We start from the raw sequence: 17,945 nt of genomic DNA on the forward strand, positions 1-17,945 counted from the left end.
TCTTTCTGTTACCGCCGTCTGGTTTGTTAACGAACGATCATCCGGCGGTCTCCCATGCCGTGGTGTTGTCGTCAAGAGTGACACCAGATTCATGTGTTGCGCTCCTGTTGATTACCATGTATACAGCAGAGACGGCACCACCTCAGGGTGCATAATGTACGCACATTTAGCATGAACCCTTCATATCGACATCGGAGAACATAAGAGTTTGACAACCACAACCGATACGTAGATGATTAACGATCGTCCCGGCATTCAAAGTTGCTCCAGCAGTAGTATGTTGAAAAACCAACATCCTGCGTTGTCGATGTGAACACCTCTGCTCCTTGTCTACTTCGTTGGCTAGATCTTTGGCAGGTAGTCACAGCCATTTCTGAGTCGGCATCAACGCCATTCGCTTTGTTGAGGCCAAAAGAACTGGTCCTCAGCCTTGAGTAGTCCTTGTTTCGCCTCATAAACTCCAGGAAATTCACTAATGCGAAGGTGAGATACTCTGCCTACCCACCCAACACATGATTATTTCAACGAAGCGCGATCGATCACTGTTTGAAGTTCTGAATTATTCGCAAGCGCTCCCAGTTCAGCGGCTGCCTGCGCAGCCTAGCACAACTGATTCTCTGGTACAGATTTGAATAGAGATAAAGCAAGAACCACCTGAGGTCGAACTGAGTTAGCAGTACATGAAAGACTCGAATCAGCAAGAATTCGACTCCTTTCTTTTTTTGAAAAGGACTCGACTACGCAAAAACATGATTTTCTCCATTTGTTCGGCAAAAGCTATAGGCCGATTTGAGCTTATCAGGGCTCAATTATTCTCGAGCGCTGAATAATGTGCTGGGATTCATAGGGCTTTAACTTTTCAGATTGCGCGGAACATCTTCACTATTTCAGAAATATGAAACTCTGATGTTGAGCCAATAATAAATGTAGAAAGGAAAAGGACATAATTATGGATATGAAGTAGGGCTCAATTGCTTACTGCTATACAAAAGCGTCCGGAAGAAACTCCTATACCAACTGGGAGCTCTCAGAGAGCGAATATTAGAAGGTACGACCTCCAAAGTGTTGGATGGTGGTCATGAATATCACCATTTTCAATTTTTCATTCAAAAATTGATCCCGGGGCCTGCATCCATTAATTTCCCAAAGGTGCTCGCCCATTTTTTCGCCCTTTTTGGCACTTTTTGGAAAAGCCCGTTTCTTTCGCCGTTCACTGCGTTTTTTTGGTGAATATCGCCCCTTTTGAGCTTTTTTAGCTGAAAAAGTGCTAAGATCTGTTTGCTCATGCATGCGATCACAGTTCCTGAGTGCTCAATGCATTGATATGGGCCTTTGCACGCCGCTTTATTTGGGGGCAACAAGTTGGTGAAGCTTGTACCCGGTACCGCGGTGTACACAATGCTGTAAAAAGTGGGTTTTTGGAACTTTACTTCCTGTTTTGCCTTTCTGGGACCCATAAATGGAAAAGTGCGTATTCCTTTCTCAGCTTGGGTTCATGTCTGAACATTTATTATGGCTGTGCTTCACTGGAAAAAGAGCACTTTTGGCCTGTTTTCACTGAAAAAAGAGCACCTTTTCAGCATTTTGAGGGACGCGATAAGCACTATAGTCAGTTTCAAAAAGATTAGCAATCCTGGCGATCGCCCGTATGAGCGCTCGAGCGCTGCCTGGAAAAACTCACTGTGAACTCGAAGAAATATTCCACGCGAAAGTATGAAAAACGACAACTCACGGACGTCGGTACTTGTAAATATTTTCGTCTGGTTTACAACAAACGAGTTCTTTCTCGCATCGATATGGAGTCAGAGAGGACATGTCGAAAGTGTGGTAAATTTCGACGAGCGGGATGCGTCCGTTTTGTGACCAAATAGATTCTTTGAGCTGCCGCGGATGCAATTTACTCTCATGATGTGACGAAAACGGCATCCACATTTCCTCATATATACAAGCTTACTGTGTGCTTGTGCAGTGTGAGTCTGCATCATGGCTGGGCAATTGTTGGCCACCGTAGATTTGCATCAGCCATACCAAACGCATACTGTTAGACCAGTAATGAACATTTAATTCTAACGATTTAACGAATTTAGAAAATTCGTAAACATTTGAAGTCGTTTTGTACAAAACGATATGTACATGTACAGTCATTTGCCGGTATTGAGACGGAATTCGTTAGAATTAGAATTTCACCTTGCTAGCCCACAAAAATCCGGATACCGTTAACTTTAATTGATGTTAAATTATCTGGTCTTACAGAAGCAGTGAGATAGCAGTGCAAGCACTGCTATCTATGGCAGTCTACCGGTCATAATTGTCCTATCCTGTATCTACCTATCCTTTCACCCATTCCCGGCCCCTATCTGTCGCCTACTACAGATGTTATGGTACATACTCCCAACCTGACCAGCATCTTCATGGAGTATCTCGTCCATAATATAGAAGTAGAGGTGGAGTACTACGACCAGGTGGCAGACGAGTGGTTTGAAACACCTAACTTCACTCGCACCTCTATTACCCACATTCCATACCGCATTCTGATGCACGTCGGACACCAGGGCACGTATTTCCGATCGCGGGTCAATATGTACACCCCGAAGCGCTACACAATATCACTCGCCTACACCGGCACCCCACCAACAGGTGAGACTTCGTCAGGCTGTACCCTAAAACTTGAGCTTGCCACTTGCATCAAGAGTACAAAACCCCCAAGAGTGTGCAACTGCCTGCGCAACCTCTATAGGGTGCTGCGATGACAGAACTTCACTTCACTTGGCACGGTCCAAAACGTTACGCTGGCAAGCAGTGCAAAGTGACCAGAAGCGAGTTGAACGCAAAGCAGGGTTGCGTACGACCCTGCATCTATCATGCACAGGGTACAAATGTGTGCGAGTTTCATCAGGTGATGTGAAGTTCTGCCGCCCCGGACCCCATTGCTGGAGTTGCACATTCTTAGTTGTTATGTACTCTTGCTCGAATTTAGTACTTTACCATCTCGTGAACATCCTCTTTACTGTGAACACAGACTTTGCATTCACCAGATTTTCGACCAGGTTCAGCATCAGAGTGGAAAGGGAAAGGGTTTGCGAAATGGAGAACTTCTAAGCATGCAAGTAGCTGTGCTTGAGTTAACGGACAAGTCAAAAATCTTTAGCAATCCATGTGATAACATACCTTTCAGGGTGTCCGGTTTTCCGGATGCTTAAAACTCAGTCTAACTCGAGCGTGAATTTTTTTATTTTTTTTGGCGGGACATGGTTTCTTAATGGACTGTTCAAAAGTTGTCGTCATAGTTCTTTTAGAAGTGTAAACCGGTGCTGCACCATTATATCTGATTTTGCCAGTCAATGTCATGCCGGGAGCTATGCAGGCCAAGGTCGGAGAATATCGAGTTTTGTCCCCCGTGCAGGGCGCGAACTGGACTGATGCAATCGCATTTAATTTTAAATGACTCGGATGGAGAGCCAATGATGATCAAAAATGAGCACAACCCTGTGCACTGTGGGGATTTCTGTCGCGGTCGGTATTGGCTTTTTGATGTCCACAACATCACTTGCCTACAACGACCAACGTTGCATTGCACTAGGTGTGCCTGAACTTGACATGTGTTGGAGTGTAAGTCAGATCATGCAGGGTACAACCTGCGCTGACCGGACGTCCTCGGTGCAGCGGAAACTGTCCTGCTATGACAGGATTCCGCTTGATCCAGGGATGCACGTTCGATCCACAGCACTTCGATGCACAGAAATTGTCCCATCAAAACAGGATTCCGCTCGGTGCAAGGGCCTTGGGAAGACACATGAAACGTGATTTTTTCACATGCTAGGAAAAGTCACATGGAAAAGCCACATGCTTTCCTGGACATCCATTTCTTCACTGAAAATAGACTCGCTTATGCATTTGAATCTGTCCTATGTGCTAATTCAATGTTGTTTTGTCTCCTACAAAAGAGAATGTGGTCGACCTTACTTGTCATTTACAAATGTTAGTGTCCCGGTGAATGCATGAGAGAAAGAGGGGCTGTTTGTGTGTGCATGAGTGTGTGTGTGTGTGTGTTTGTGTGTGGGTGTGTGGGTGTGTGGGTGTGTGGGGGGGGGGGGGGGTGTGTGGGTGTGTGCCGCCGAATTAGTCCTTTCGCTATCATTGCCTACGGCAATGGACAAGTTCAAGGTTCAACGTGTGTGTGTGTGTGTGTGTGTGTGTGTGTTTGTGTGTGTGTATGTGTGTGTGTGTGAGTGTGCATATGTCTGCTCGTGTGTGTTTGCATATGTCTGTTCGTGTGTGTCCATGTGTGTATGGGCAAGTGCGCACTGGTACTTGCATGTTGTGTACATGTGTACGTACGTAAGCTCAGTAGGCACGCCTTTCTGCATGAGCGGAAACTTGTAGTCACTCATGACGTACCATAATTCCTGAATATAAGTGGCACCTTTTTACACTAAACTTCTTGGACGCAGAAGGGAGTGGCCTTATAATCGAGTATGATATCCTAGCAATGAGACTATTTTGAAACACACAGCCCGAACGCGAAAAGGGTAGAGTGACTTATAAACGAGTGCGACTTTATAAATTTCATGGAAAATATCCTATATGGTACCGGTAATCGTATTCCCAAAATCCGTACGCGATGATAATTCCTCACATCATGATCTCGTCACCTTTCCCTACAGGCTACTCTGTGTTCACCTGGCCGATGTTCCCGTTTGTCGGCATCACTATAACCGCAAACGACCCTCTTCTAGCAACGGTCAATGTGTCTTTGCCGACGGTTAACCCAGCGGCAAATCTGAGAGTGCAGATCGGTCGAGCTGGCGGCGGCGGCAGTGCATCGTTGATCTTCACGTCCGCCAGCACCGTAGCACTAAGAAATGTCACAGAAGGGGACTTCTACTTCCGTGTCGCATCGACAAGCAGTTCCTCGGCTGCTTACTCTCAGAAAGTGTTCTTCCATGTCTCAGGTAAGTTATCAGTTGGTGCTTGAGATCTTTAAGGGAAGGTGAGGGGTGGGAGGAGGGTAGGAGGGGGGGGGGGAGGGGGGGGGGGGGGGGTGGTAGGTGATGTTCCAAGACCAAATCCATTGTCAACATTCTGCTGAGGGTTGCTTGTGTGTGTAGCATTATGGGTGCACGCAGCTTCGTGCTACCGCTCGAACTATACTGCTGTGTTTGATAGTGCTGTTGCTACACGCTCATGCTTTGCTTCTGCCTACGGTTGTGTGCACCGCGCGTCACGGTGACCATGTCGTCCAAAAAACATGGTGCATGCACGTGTGGTACTCTGTGCAACGTGGCAATCTACATGACATTGAACAAGACACTCAACGTGGCATTCATGTGTGGCGCTCACCCTCGATGCGGGCGGCATGCAACAGGGCATTCAACCTGACATTTATTCCCGTAGCTATGCAGAAGACGTTACTTCAGTAACGTCTGGCGCTAGCCAGGGTCCACACAGCTTTAATTTGGTGTTTGTTTGTTTGTTTGTTTGTTTGTTTGTTTGTTTGTTTGTTTGTTTGTGTCACGGCTGGAGCTATCCCGTATCTGTCCCGTATCTGTGACTACAAAGGCTCTACAGGATTGTACATAACAGCTGTCCACAATATTTGCGGGTTCCTGTATCTGTCCCGTACCGTACCAATATTCGTCGTATTATGTATACGACTCCCTGATGTAGAGGGAGATTTAGAAAGAAATAGGGAGACGAGGAGGAAATTAAATTAGAATAGACGCCGATTAGGTGATAGGATGCGTCAGCATAAACATACTTTGGAAGAGAGATCCCGTCGTCTCCAAAATAAACGTGAACGAGCGATTCAGTGCCGGTCACAGGAAACGTCGGAAGAGAGATCCCGTCGACTCCGGAACGCCCGTGATCGGTAGAGTCCGGCGGCACCAGGAAACGTCAGGACAGACATCCCGTGACGTCGAGTCCAGAACGCCCGTGATCGGCGGAGTAAGCGCCGGTCCCAGTAAACGTCAGGACAGACATCCGGTCGATGCGCAGAGAAACTAAATCTGCAGCCTCTTTTGCCGTCGATCAGGATACGTATTTAGACTGTAAAGTTATGTTATGTCCAAATTTTGGACGTGAGCTGCAGGTCACTCGCGTTGATTTTTCGACGTGCGAGCCAAATAGCGCGAGCTGAACTTTCGCGTCGCAGACATCCCGTCGACGCGCAGAAAAACTAAATCTGCAGCCTCTTTTGCCGTCGGACAGGATACGTATTTAGGAGACTGTAAAGTTATGTAATGTGCTCTAGGCCTTGGCGGATAATGCTCGAAAAGGTGGCAGATTCTGCTTTTTTTGCACCGAAATTGGCAGAACCATACAAACCTTATGGCGGGCAATTCCTCGAATTCTGCTCCATTTCTTTATCCACATACCAAACATGCATGAAACTTACCAGAAAAAGTACCGAATTCTGCCAATTTTTCTGCCGGCATTATCCGCCAAGCCCTGATGTGCTCCACAGGCAACCATGCATTCGGCGTCGTCATTGGCTCAACAGGTCAATGTACATGTATCACTACAAAAAGGCCAGAAAATCCGATTACTGCATTAAAATCAACTAATGTTCGCTGGCGATTTAATTTCGCTGATTTCGCCGCTTGGTACCAACTGGCCAAAGTAAATCGCAGGCCAACGTTTGTCATATAGGCAAATGATCCATGATCGAGCAATGGATGCATGTGAGAGCAAAAATACCGATCGATTTCAAATTTGACGTGAAACTGCGCGTCACGTCGGAAATAAAGTGCATCTTTTAACCTCTCTAATAGAGAGGTTTCTATTTCTCATCGGCCAAAATTTGTTGATTTACAATATAAGGAGATAAAAAGAAAAAAAGGAGAAAAACAAAAGTAGATGATTATTAGAGAAATAACAATCCGCAATAAATTATGCAAATACTTTTGCCTAACTCATTATTCAAACCGATTGAAACGTTTTTGCAATACAGTGATGTGGCCAATCAACGAAAAAGACATTTCCATCAGTTCTTATAACATGTACGATGAGCTAGGCATAAAAGCATAAAAGCATAGCGTAGGGCCCTGAGCTTCCAAGCTCTCTCGTTTAACCCTTTACCATTTGTACATACAAATTTCGACCGCTCGCGTTTAAAGACGTCCATGCGCACAGCGCTGACCTGGTTCGCCGCAGAGAGCTGGGATATTTCCTACTGGTAGTGAAGATGTACGCGCAGAGGGTGCCGACAATTTTTTGTGTGTGCAATATAAAAAAGTAGGGGTGAAAGGGGTGATCCGGGTAACCCGGATACCCGTCTGTTTAGCTGCTGATCCGTTAGCAAACGAGTACCCGATAGTCTTGTAGGATTGTAGGGTACAGTATTAGAAGCTTGCTTGTACAGTTGTACAGTTCAGTGCACAGTTTTGAGTGTGTTTTTCCTCGTTCAATCCTGCTACATATCACGGTATCCATTGTAGCTACGACAATTTCGACTGTTAGCTTGTAGCGGAGTGATTGTGCACACTGTGCTTGTCGCGGTGTAGTGTACTTGTATGATTTCGCATATCCTCCCGGCGTGAAATCCGGAAGGCTACTGTTGCAATTGTTGCCCGAAAATCGCTCTCCTATCAGAATGCCTGCAAAAGACATGTTGCGCTTACGATCCCAAGCAAATGCAACGTTTTTGGAAAAGTATGGCGGATAAAGGGTACCCGATAACCCGCCCGTTAAGCCAGATACCCGTTTGTTACCTTAAAGGGTAACCGTTTCACCCCTAATAAAAAGGAATTCGGGTGGACACATTATAAAACTCGAATGTTGACACGCTGTGCTTAACATGCACACTCGTAATCACTCATATTCCATCCATGGATTTATCGTAATGTATTTGTTTGTATATGGAAGCACAGTCACGAATTCTAGCACATTGCACTTACCTGTTTCTGGCTTATTTTGAGAATAAATGCTTCCCACTTACCACAGTAAGCACCTTCACGTAAATACAATCCATATGATTTATTTGTCAGATCTGGATAAGAAAAACTCCCGATAAGACAAACAAAGTTGTTCAGTGACTTCAAGTTCGTCCTTACGAGGTTTGATTGTGCATGTGTTGCCCTATGGCAAGAATAATGATGGGTTGCTAACTCCACTTACCCTGCCATGCATGGCAACTTTTATGTTTCTGTCTTTAATCCCCCCCCCCCCTCCCTCCTTCACACACACACACACACACACACACACACACACACACACACACACACACACACACACACACACACACACACACACACACACACACACACACACACACACACACACACACACACGTACGCACGCATGCACACACGCACACAAAACACACACACACACCTTGTGTAACAGTTTTACACCTACTTTCACCACTCACACCTTATCACCTTGTGTCACACCTACTCTCATATATATAACCAGTATATTCAGTAATAAACGCTCTCTTCTTTCTTCGCTCAATGAAGAACTATTACATTGGTAGCAAGACGATGGATCTCCATCCCCTGTGGTCGTTCGTGGGCCTAGTTCTGGCCTCGGCTATCAGCTCTATCGTCGTCAGCATCTGGATCGTCAACCGTCTCCGGAAGGAAGCTCTACCCTCTACTCAGTCGTCACCCCAGTGTGTTCCGGAGTCTCGTGCTTCAGCTTCCCAGCCTGCACCGCGTGATCGCCCACACTTCAAGGAGCCGCCCGTGTTCACCGGAGATCCCACCACGTTTCGGGAATGGGCATTTGCCTTCGAGTTGGCCTTGGCTTCGTGGCGCTTCGCGGATCCTAAACGTGAAGCTGAGTTTGCAGCCAGTTATATCGCTGGAAATCCGCGTCTGTGGTTGATGACTTCCCTGGAAGCCGGCGCTGCATACCCAGACTGGTCGTCCTTGAAGAAGGCATTAGAGGCGGCTTACGGTGTGAAGTACGACCAAGAGAGAGCTCGGTGGAGTTTGTTCTCCCTCTCCCAGCGCGGCGCCTTAGGAGACTACATCGCAGAATTCTCGCGGCTCAGTTTTTTAATCACTGACCTGGATGGCCACTCTCGCGCAGTACTATTTGTCAGGGGCCTGGCCCCGGAGCTCAGGCGTGAAGTCATGAAGGAGCATCCTACAACCCTGCAGAAGGCGACAGAAGCAGCGCTCGCCGTATCGCAAGTGATGCCCTTCATTACGGTACAACAGCAGCAGGGGAACCTGGTACGTCGTCCACTGTCGGTTCCTGGTCCCCGTGCCAATCGCGAGGAAACGGAACGACGATGCTACATATGCCACCGACCTGGTCATCTGGCACGTCAATGCGACCCGAACCCAAACGCTGGACGCCAGTAAAAAGAGGGGTGCGATTACTGGCGTGTGAGAGAGCACCCAAGGTCACCGTGCCAGTCGCCAACAGGTTTAGTTGCCTGGAGACAGACGACGTGGAGACTGATGATGGCGACGACACCCTGGAGTCTCAAGCCCCACAGTGCGTGCGGAGCTACGTCAGCAACATTGCCCTGGATTCGCACGCGCGGGACCACGATCTCCTTGTTGTGAACGGAAAGGTGAACGGCCACCGAGCGACAATGTTAATCGACTGCGGGTCAACACACGATTTTATCTCGGAACGATTCGCAAGAAAACAAAAGATGAAAACGAAGATCGTGGAGGAGGTTCTAAAGGTGGCCTTGGCGGACGGATCAACCAGTTCGCGGCCGCTAGAGACCACCGACGCTCGCTTGGCCATAGGAGGCTATGGCGATGACCAGCGCCTGACGGTCTTTCGCCTTGATCGATATGATGTGATCCTGGGAAAACCCTGGCTGACCCGGAATAACCCAGCTATCAACTACCGCACCAACGAGGTCAAACTGGGTGCCGAATCCCTAATCGCGGGTGAACCCACAGGCGACGCTGCTGTTCCCTCGGAGCTGATGTTCATCTCTGGCAAACAAGCGCGACATGCGCTACGGCAAGGCGCAGAGGGTTACCTGGCTTGGCAATCTTCCCCCGACGACAGTTCGTCACATGAGCCTCGGAAGGAGGAACCTCCGGACAAGCAGCGTGACTTCGATGAGCTGCTGCAAAGATTCTCGGACGTGTTCCCCGATGACCTCCCTTCACAGCTTCCCCCAGAAAGGTCGGTGGACCACGAGATTGAGGTCGAACACAACTCAACGCCACCATCCAAGGCAGCTTACCGACTATCCAAGCCCGAGATGGATGAACTACACAAGCAGCTGACAGCCCTCCTGGGTAAAGGATTCATCGAGCCTAGTAAGTCCCCGTACGGAGCCCCGGTGTTCTTTGTTAAGAAGGCCGATGGGTCATTACGAATCGTTTGTGACTGGCGGGATCTAAACAAGATCACTATTAAAAACAAAGCCTGCCTTCCGAACATTGACGATCTGTTCGACACCGTCCAAGGGGCTCGCTACTTCACGAAATTAGACCTCCGTTCGGGATACAACCAAATCAGAATTAGTGAAAAAGATGTACCCAAAACGGCCATTAATACCCCCTTTGGACATTTCCAGTTTCGGGTAATGGGATTTGGTCTAACCAATGCGCCTGCCACATTCCAGGCCTTGATGAATTCAATACTACAGCCCTATTTACGTGATTTCGTGGTCGTATTCCTTGATGATATCCTGATCTTCAGTAAAACATGGAGCGAGCATTTGAGGCATGTCAGCACTGTTTTGGAAACCTTGAGAGCCAACAAGTTATTCTGCAAACCCTCAAAGTGTGAATTTGGGTTGCGGGATGTCATCTTCCTAGGCCACAAGCTGAGTGGTTTATCTATCTCTCCCGACCCAAACAAAATTGCTGCGGTTAAGGAGTGGCCTGCGCCTTCCTCTATAAAGGAAGTGAGACAGTTCTTGGGTTTCGCGAACTATTTCAGACGGTTCATTGATCACTATTCCATGATTTCGAGACCTTTGGAGGAAATCACAGGGAAACACTCGCGTTTTGAGTGGAACAGCGCACGTCAGTCTGCATTTGAGAAGCTGCGGAAGGCCTTACTGAGTGCGTGACCCGTATTGCGACTTGCTGATGTTAAAAAGCCATTCCGAGTAGAAACCGACGCTAGCGATTTTGCCATTGCTGGGGTGGTCCTGCAGCAAAGCGAACCAGGAAATCTCTGGCATCCAGTCGCTTATGCTAGCTGGAGACTGTCCTCCGCCGAGCGCAACTACACAGCCGGAGAAAGAGAAACCCTCGCTCTAGTCCAAACCCTGAAGTGTTGGCGAGTGTACCTCTTTGGGCATTTCGATGTGTTCACGGATAACATGGCCGTTGTACACCTGAGAACCAAACCTACCCTCACCAAAAGGGAGGCCCGTTGGGTAGAGTTACTGGCGGATTTCGACTTTACGGTCCATCATAAACCTGGAAGGGACAATCGGCTGCTGATGCCTTGTCTCGTCGTCCTGACCTTCAGCCGGGCGAGATCTCAGTAGTTCAAACAAAACTGACTGCTGCACAGTGTAACGCTCTTGAGTTTGCTCTGGCAATTGATGATCAGTTCTCGAAGACGGTAGCAGAAGCATATCAACACGATGCAGAGTTATGGCCTATCATCCAGAGGATGCGTCGTTCTCCGAGTGACAACGTTCACCAGGCATGTCTCTGGGATGGTGACGCCCATCATCTTTACTTGCGATCTTCCCCTAGTAACAGGTTATGCGTTCCCAAATGCGCACTTCGACTACAACTCTTGCAGGAGCACCATGACTGCATTGCCGCAGGTCATCCCGGCAGGGACAGAACGTATTTCCAGCTCGCTCGTCACTTCTATTGGCCGCGCATGGGGTTGGATGTTAAGAAATTTGTTAAATCGTGTGATGTCTGTCAGCGCGCTAAGGGTGCTCAATTAAGGTCTGGGCTTCTCCAGTCAATTCCTGTGCCCGAGCAACCCTGGGACCATATTACCATGGACTTCATCATGGGTTTACCCAAGTCACCCGAAGGTCATGATGCAATTTACACATTTGTAGATAGACTCACAAAATGTGTTCACCTAGTACCCACAACAGCAACCATAGATGCCGAGGGCAGTGCCAATTTGTATATTCAGCATGTTTTTCGTCTTCACGGTCTTAGCTCTTCTATAGTGTGTGACCGTGACCCACGATTTACGGCCCAGTTCTTCCAGGAAGTGTTTCGTTTGCTCGGTACTAAGTTGTCATTTTCCACGGCTAATCACCCTCAAACAGATGGACAGACAGAGCGAATGAACAGATTAATTGCCGATATTCTCAGGTGTTTTGTTAACCACAAGCAAGATAATTGGGCCGCACTATTACCCATATGTGAGTATGCCATCAACAATTCCCAGCAAGCATCCACTGGTAATTCTCCCTTTTTCTTGAATTATGGTTTTAACCCGAAGGTGCCCGCAGACTTCATTCTGGGAACGGGAGCGCAGAGAACTAGGCCAGACTGGATCCAAGCCAGATCTGATGCGCTTAAGAAAGCGCAGGATAGTATTGTTGCGGCTCAAGCCCGCCAGGCCCTGTATGCCGACAGGGGTAGGAGTCCTAGCCGTCTTAAGGTGGGAGACCTGGCCCTGGTCTATAGAGACTTTCTGATATCACCGGAGGCCCGACAACAGCCATCGAGCAAGCTACAACCAAAATGGTTTGGGCCGTTCCGCGTCGTTCGGGAGGTGGGCTCGAACGCCTACGAATTGGAGCTGCCGTCCGTTTTCCGCTGTCATCCTGTATTCAACGTCACTGCCCTGCGACACTACGAACAGAACACCATTCCCAACAGACGCCAGCCAGTGCCCCCTCCGTTTATGGATCTGGACGGAAACACCCGCTATATGGTGGAGGCCATCCTGAAGCACAGAGATGACCGGGGTGAGCGCCAGTACTTGGTGCTTTGGAAGGGTTACCCCGTTGGCGAGGCAACATGGGAGCCCATTAGTAACTTGGTTGACGAGTCAGGTAAAAACATTGTCCAGCTGCGGAACTATCTATCTAGTCTACGCAAGTGATAGCATGGTCTGCAGCTCCTCCATGTTGTGGTTATTTGCGTTCAGTTCCTGACATTATTGAGTTTTTTTAGTTACACAGGCTTCCGGTCCTGACAATTGGGTATTCTGTTGCTCCTTGCCACCTGCTGCATTGCTACACCATCATGATATTACTGTATTCCATGCTCTTGGGTTCCGTGATTAACAATTGGTTAAAGCCACGGAACTTTCCGTTGGGGAGGGGATGGTGTAACAGTTTTACACCTACTTTCACCACTCACACCTTATCACCTTGTGTCACACCTACTCTCATATATATAACCAGTATATTCAGTAATAAACGCTCTCTTCTTCCTTCGCTCAATGAAGAACTATTACACCTGGACCTTGACCTTGACCTTGATACACGTTGCCTTGATAGGTTACACGGTTTCCGTCAGGGGAGAGGGGTGGAAGAGGCTGAGGAGCAGCACTTCTAATGGCGCACTAGATGGTGACGTAGTCGGAACTTCCTTTGGCAAGGGCACTCAAACGGGAAGTCGGCTCTTTCCGACGCTGTCCTTCGTTTCGTGCGGTCGCACTTGTGTCTGGCCAAGCCGCTGCTGAACTTGAAACTCCGGTGGCAGGTGCTGCACTGCGGAGTGACCGGGTTGCCGGGGTGCTCGATGTTGGGAGCAGGTCCGTGATCGCACCGATGGGTAGACAATCCACCGGGGCTGCGGAACCAACGTTGGCAGAGACAACACTGGCAAGCGCAAGCCTGATTGCACACTGGTTTCTGCCGTTCTGCCAAGCATTTGTGACGCTTCTCATCTGATGGGCAAGAGAAGTACCGATCACATACTTGGCAATGGATATTGGGTGTGGGCGGTTCGGGCTCGAAACAGCGGTACATGCGGCGCCAATCGGGGCGAGAATCTGCCAGATCGTACCATCCCTCCACAGCATTCAGGGCCTTCAGGTCTGCACTTATGCAGTCCTTCCAGCGTTTGCGTGGACCGCCAGGTGGACGGCGGGATGGGAGCAGACCGAACAACAGAATATTCGGGATGCACTCTTGTGGCATGCGAGCAACATGACCCAGCCACTCAAGTCGTCGATGGCGAATCCGGACAGCAAGTGGGCGCGTGTCGTCCCACATTTCCAGCATCTGATCATTGCTGATCCGCTCATGCCAGGCGTCTAACCTTGTTATGGCAAAAACGGTGTGCAGACACTGCATGTAGAACATGGAGAGCCTCCGGATGTTGGCTTGGAGGGGAACCCAGCACTCAGCACCGTACAGCAGAATGGTGCATTGAAGATATTCTTCTTGGTGCGGACAGACAGATGGTGGTTGCTGAAAACTGGCTTTCGCAGGGAGCCAAACGCACAGGAGGCAGCCGCAATTCTGGAGCAGATGTCATTCGAACACCGGCCAGACGTATCGATGATCGACCCAAGGTAGCGAAACTCCGTTACACACTCAATCTGGTTCGAACCAACACAAACAGGGGCGAGGGCCGCATCAGAAATGCCTCTGTGTGGATGCCGAGTGTGGGAGCGATCACAACACACACACACACACACACACACACACACACACACACACACACACACACACACACACACACGCACACACACACACACACACACACACGCATACCCCCACACCTTGACCTAACCTTGATACACGTTGCCTTGATAGGTTACACGGTCCCCGTCAGGGGAGAGGGGTGGAAGAGGCTGAGGAGCAGCACTTCTGATGGCGCACTAGATGGTGATGTAGTCGGAACTTCCTTTGGCAAGGGCTCTCAAGCGGGAAGTCGGCCCTTTCCGACACTGTCCTTCGTTTCGTGTGGTCGCACTTGTGTCTGGCCAAGCCGCTGCTGGACTTGAAACTCCGGTGGCAGGTGCTGCACTGCGGAGTGACCGGGTGCCTTTAGGTGGAATTTAGATTTAGATGATTGGCTTCTCTATCGAAATCACCGAAATCAGAGACACAGAAAATCGCATGTTTTACAGTATCCGTGAGCTGCCTGGAAAACAGGTTGCAGCTAGAGAGACAAGGAGAGAGAGAGACAGAGAGCGAATAAGAGAGACAGAGACTGAGACAGACAGAGAGAGACAGTAAAAAAGACAGAGACAGAGGAGGCAGAGACAGAGACAGAGAAACAGAAAGACAGAGGGAGAGGTCGAGAGACACACAGAAACAGACACAGACACAGAGCCAGAGCCAGAGCCAGAGACAGAGATACACAGAGAGAGAGAGAGATAGATAGAAAGAAAGAGAGAGAGAGTGAGAGAGAGAGAGAGAGACAGGGAGAGACAGAGAGAGACAGAGAGAGAGACAGAGAGAGACAGAAAGAGAGAGAGACAGAGTGAGAGAGACAGAGAGACAGAGAGACAGAGAGAGAGAGACAGAGAGAGAGAGAGAGACAGAGTGAGAGAGACAGAGAGACAGAGAGACAGAGAGAGAGAGAGAGAGAGACAACACATCTATAATAAGCCTTGCCGTCAAGAAGGTGAACTCGCGTTCTTTGCACACTGTAGGCAAGGGCAAAGAGATAAAAATGGATCTAAATCCGAATAAAATCAGCACACGTTTCCGTAAATGAAAGGGTGAGCATAAGAAAATGAATCTAAGGAAACAGGTCAACTCAGGTTACGTTTGGTTCGTCACATTCCCAAATGGGAATCACTTGGAATCACTCGGAATCATTCTCGCCCGTTTGGTTGGTCAAAAAAGTGCGTTAGGTTAGTCACATTCCACATGATTCCAGAATGGGAATCGCTGAGAATGATTCTTTTTGGAGAATGATCATTCCACCTCACATGCTGGAATGAGCATTCTCATTCCGGAATCAAAAATGATAATGGCTGCCACAAGCCAAACAATGTAGCAACAGGTTCAAGTGCCTCGAATCATGCACTCAGAAGTACCATGACTCTCTCAAGGAAACTAGAGTCGGGTAAAAGAAAAGACAGCCGCCGTTCCACAACGACATTATGGAATTGTTATGTCAAGTGATTCCTAATTGATTCTGGCGCGTTAGTTTGGTCAGGTGATTCTTGCCGATTCCCATTCCAGAATGGTCGTCATTTACATTCTGAAAATGCCCAACCAAACGCAACCTGAGAGATCACCTGTCATCGAGTATTCCGTAAAAGGAGGCCTCGGCAGCGGAAAAGCTAAATTTAGAAAATAGATCCTGTCAGCTTTTCCATTATTTATTGCATTCCGCCCAAAATGAGCACACTTTTCGTAAATGAAAAAGTCAACACAAGCAAAAGAATCAAAGGGAACTGGTCAACTCACCTGCCATTGAGTAATGTTGCGCGAAAGGAGGTCTCAGCAGCGCCGAAACGAAATAAGCCAGGCCAGGAGACGAAATATCCGAAACAGCTCATCTACCACCCGTTGGTAGATCTACAACACTTGTAATACCGAGCACCTTACGTAGCCTAAGTGAAATACCGAAAACCTTTCGTAGAAACTTACGTAGCATAGCGATGTCGTTTTTCTTGCCATGTGAACACAATAATAGAAAAGCTGACAGGATCGCTTTTCTAAATTTGTTTGTTTGTGCCATTGGCATGCCGGGCGCTATCCCATACCTGTCCCTTACCGTACCGTACCATCAAAGACAGCTGGCAACAAACAGCTGGCCACAATATTCAAATAGGGCTTTCAAATGCAAGATCAAACCGTGAGGCAACTTGGAAGAATGAGTATGTATGAAGAGTATCGGAGGAAATTTTATAACATCCCTATCCTTTTTTCTCACAGGTCATCAAGGTGGTAGACGGTGTCGTATTAGCCTCGACTGTACGTGTCCCGTACCGTACCGTACCAGCAAAAACAGCTGGGCCTGGCCACGAACAGCTTCCCACAATAATCATATAGGGCTTTCAAATGTAAGATCATAATGTGAAGCAACTTGGAAGAATTAGTATGTATGCGAATTGTATCGAGTGAATGCATGAAGGGCGATAGTGCGGGCGATAGTGCGGGTTCAAATCCCAGGTTATGTCCTGAGAAAAAAATCGGAGAAATGGAAAAATTATAACATCCCTATGCGTTTTTGCCTGGGTCATCAAGGTGGAGGACGGTGTCGTATTACCGGTATACTCTCGAACGGATGCAAAGAGAAAGTTTGTTGTAGCCAATCAATGGAAAAAACATTTCCATCAGTTCTAATAACATGCATGATGAGCTAGAAAAAAACATGCACAGTTCGCGTGAGACTGAGGCTTTCCGCATCCGTAGGAACGCCACCACCCTTCAAGGATCAAGCTAGCTAGGCAAAAAAGCATAGCGTAGGGCCCTGAATTTCAAGTTCTCGCGTTATAAAGTAGCTTTTGTAGCATCATGGTTGGAACTAAACAAACCATTTTCGGAGCATTATCCGCTGGATCCCAGCACTGGACAGGATAACAACGAATACTACAATAGAACCAAGAAGCACTCAAACGCCAGATTAGCAGATTTCATTATTTCCTGGAATTAGTGTCGATCATTACCGGCAGTGTAGTAGTGCTAACTGTATCCATTACGTGAATTTGACTTGTCCCTCCTACATAATTAAACATGTACACAATGAAAGCGGTCCTCACCAAGAAAACACAATCCGTTGCTACTCCGAGTTTCTCAGAAACTCGGAGTAGCAACGGATTGTGTTTTCTTGGTGAGGACCGCTTCCATTGTGTACTAGCTCCAGTGCACCCCAGCGCTGTTGAGCCCTCTTTGCGGTGGACGGGACCACTTCCCCCTGTGTAATTATACATGTATATATTTCTTGTGTTTCAACCTGGCTGGTGGTCTAGATCGAGATGAGTGTCTACATCAGACTCACAATTGCGACTCCAAAGCTATGTGTACCAACACGGTTGGGTCCTACAACTGCATATGTAACGCTGGGTTTTCAGGTAACGGCAGGTCCTGCCAAGGTATGTTACAATTACTATTGGTATGGTAATGCGAAAGGCCAAATAGAACTTCAACTGAAATGTTTGGG

At 48.1% G+C, this 17,945-nt stretch overlaps 1 protein-coding gene across 1 annotated transcript in view; it reads left to right on the forward strand.

The window, feature by feature from the left end:
* Positions 1–17,945, forward strand: part of LOC135820596 (uncharacterized) — a 54,144-nt gene that overhangs the window by 18,461 nt on the left and 17,738 nt on the right. The window contains exons 10-12 of the mRNA XM_065333653.1: positions 2,374–2,637; positions 4,665–4,952; positions 17,755–17,877. Coding sequence (XP_065189725.1) covers positions 2,374–2,637; positions 4,665–4,952; positions 17,755–17,877 — 675 coding nt within the window. The remainder of the gene's footprint in view (positions 1–2,373; positions 2,638–4,664; positions 4,953–17,754; positions 17,878–17,945) is intronic.

The sequence above is a fragment of the Sycon ciliatum genome, chromosome 7, assembly GCF_964019385.1.
Source record: "Sycon ciliatum chromosome 7, ocSycCili1.1, whole genome shotgun sequence".
Classification (NCBI taxonomy): Eukaryota; Metazoa; Porifera; class Calcarea; order Leucosolenida; family Sycettidae; genus Sycon; species Sycon ciliatum.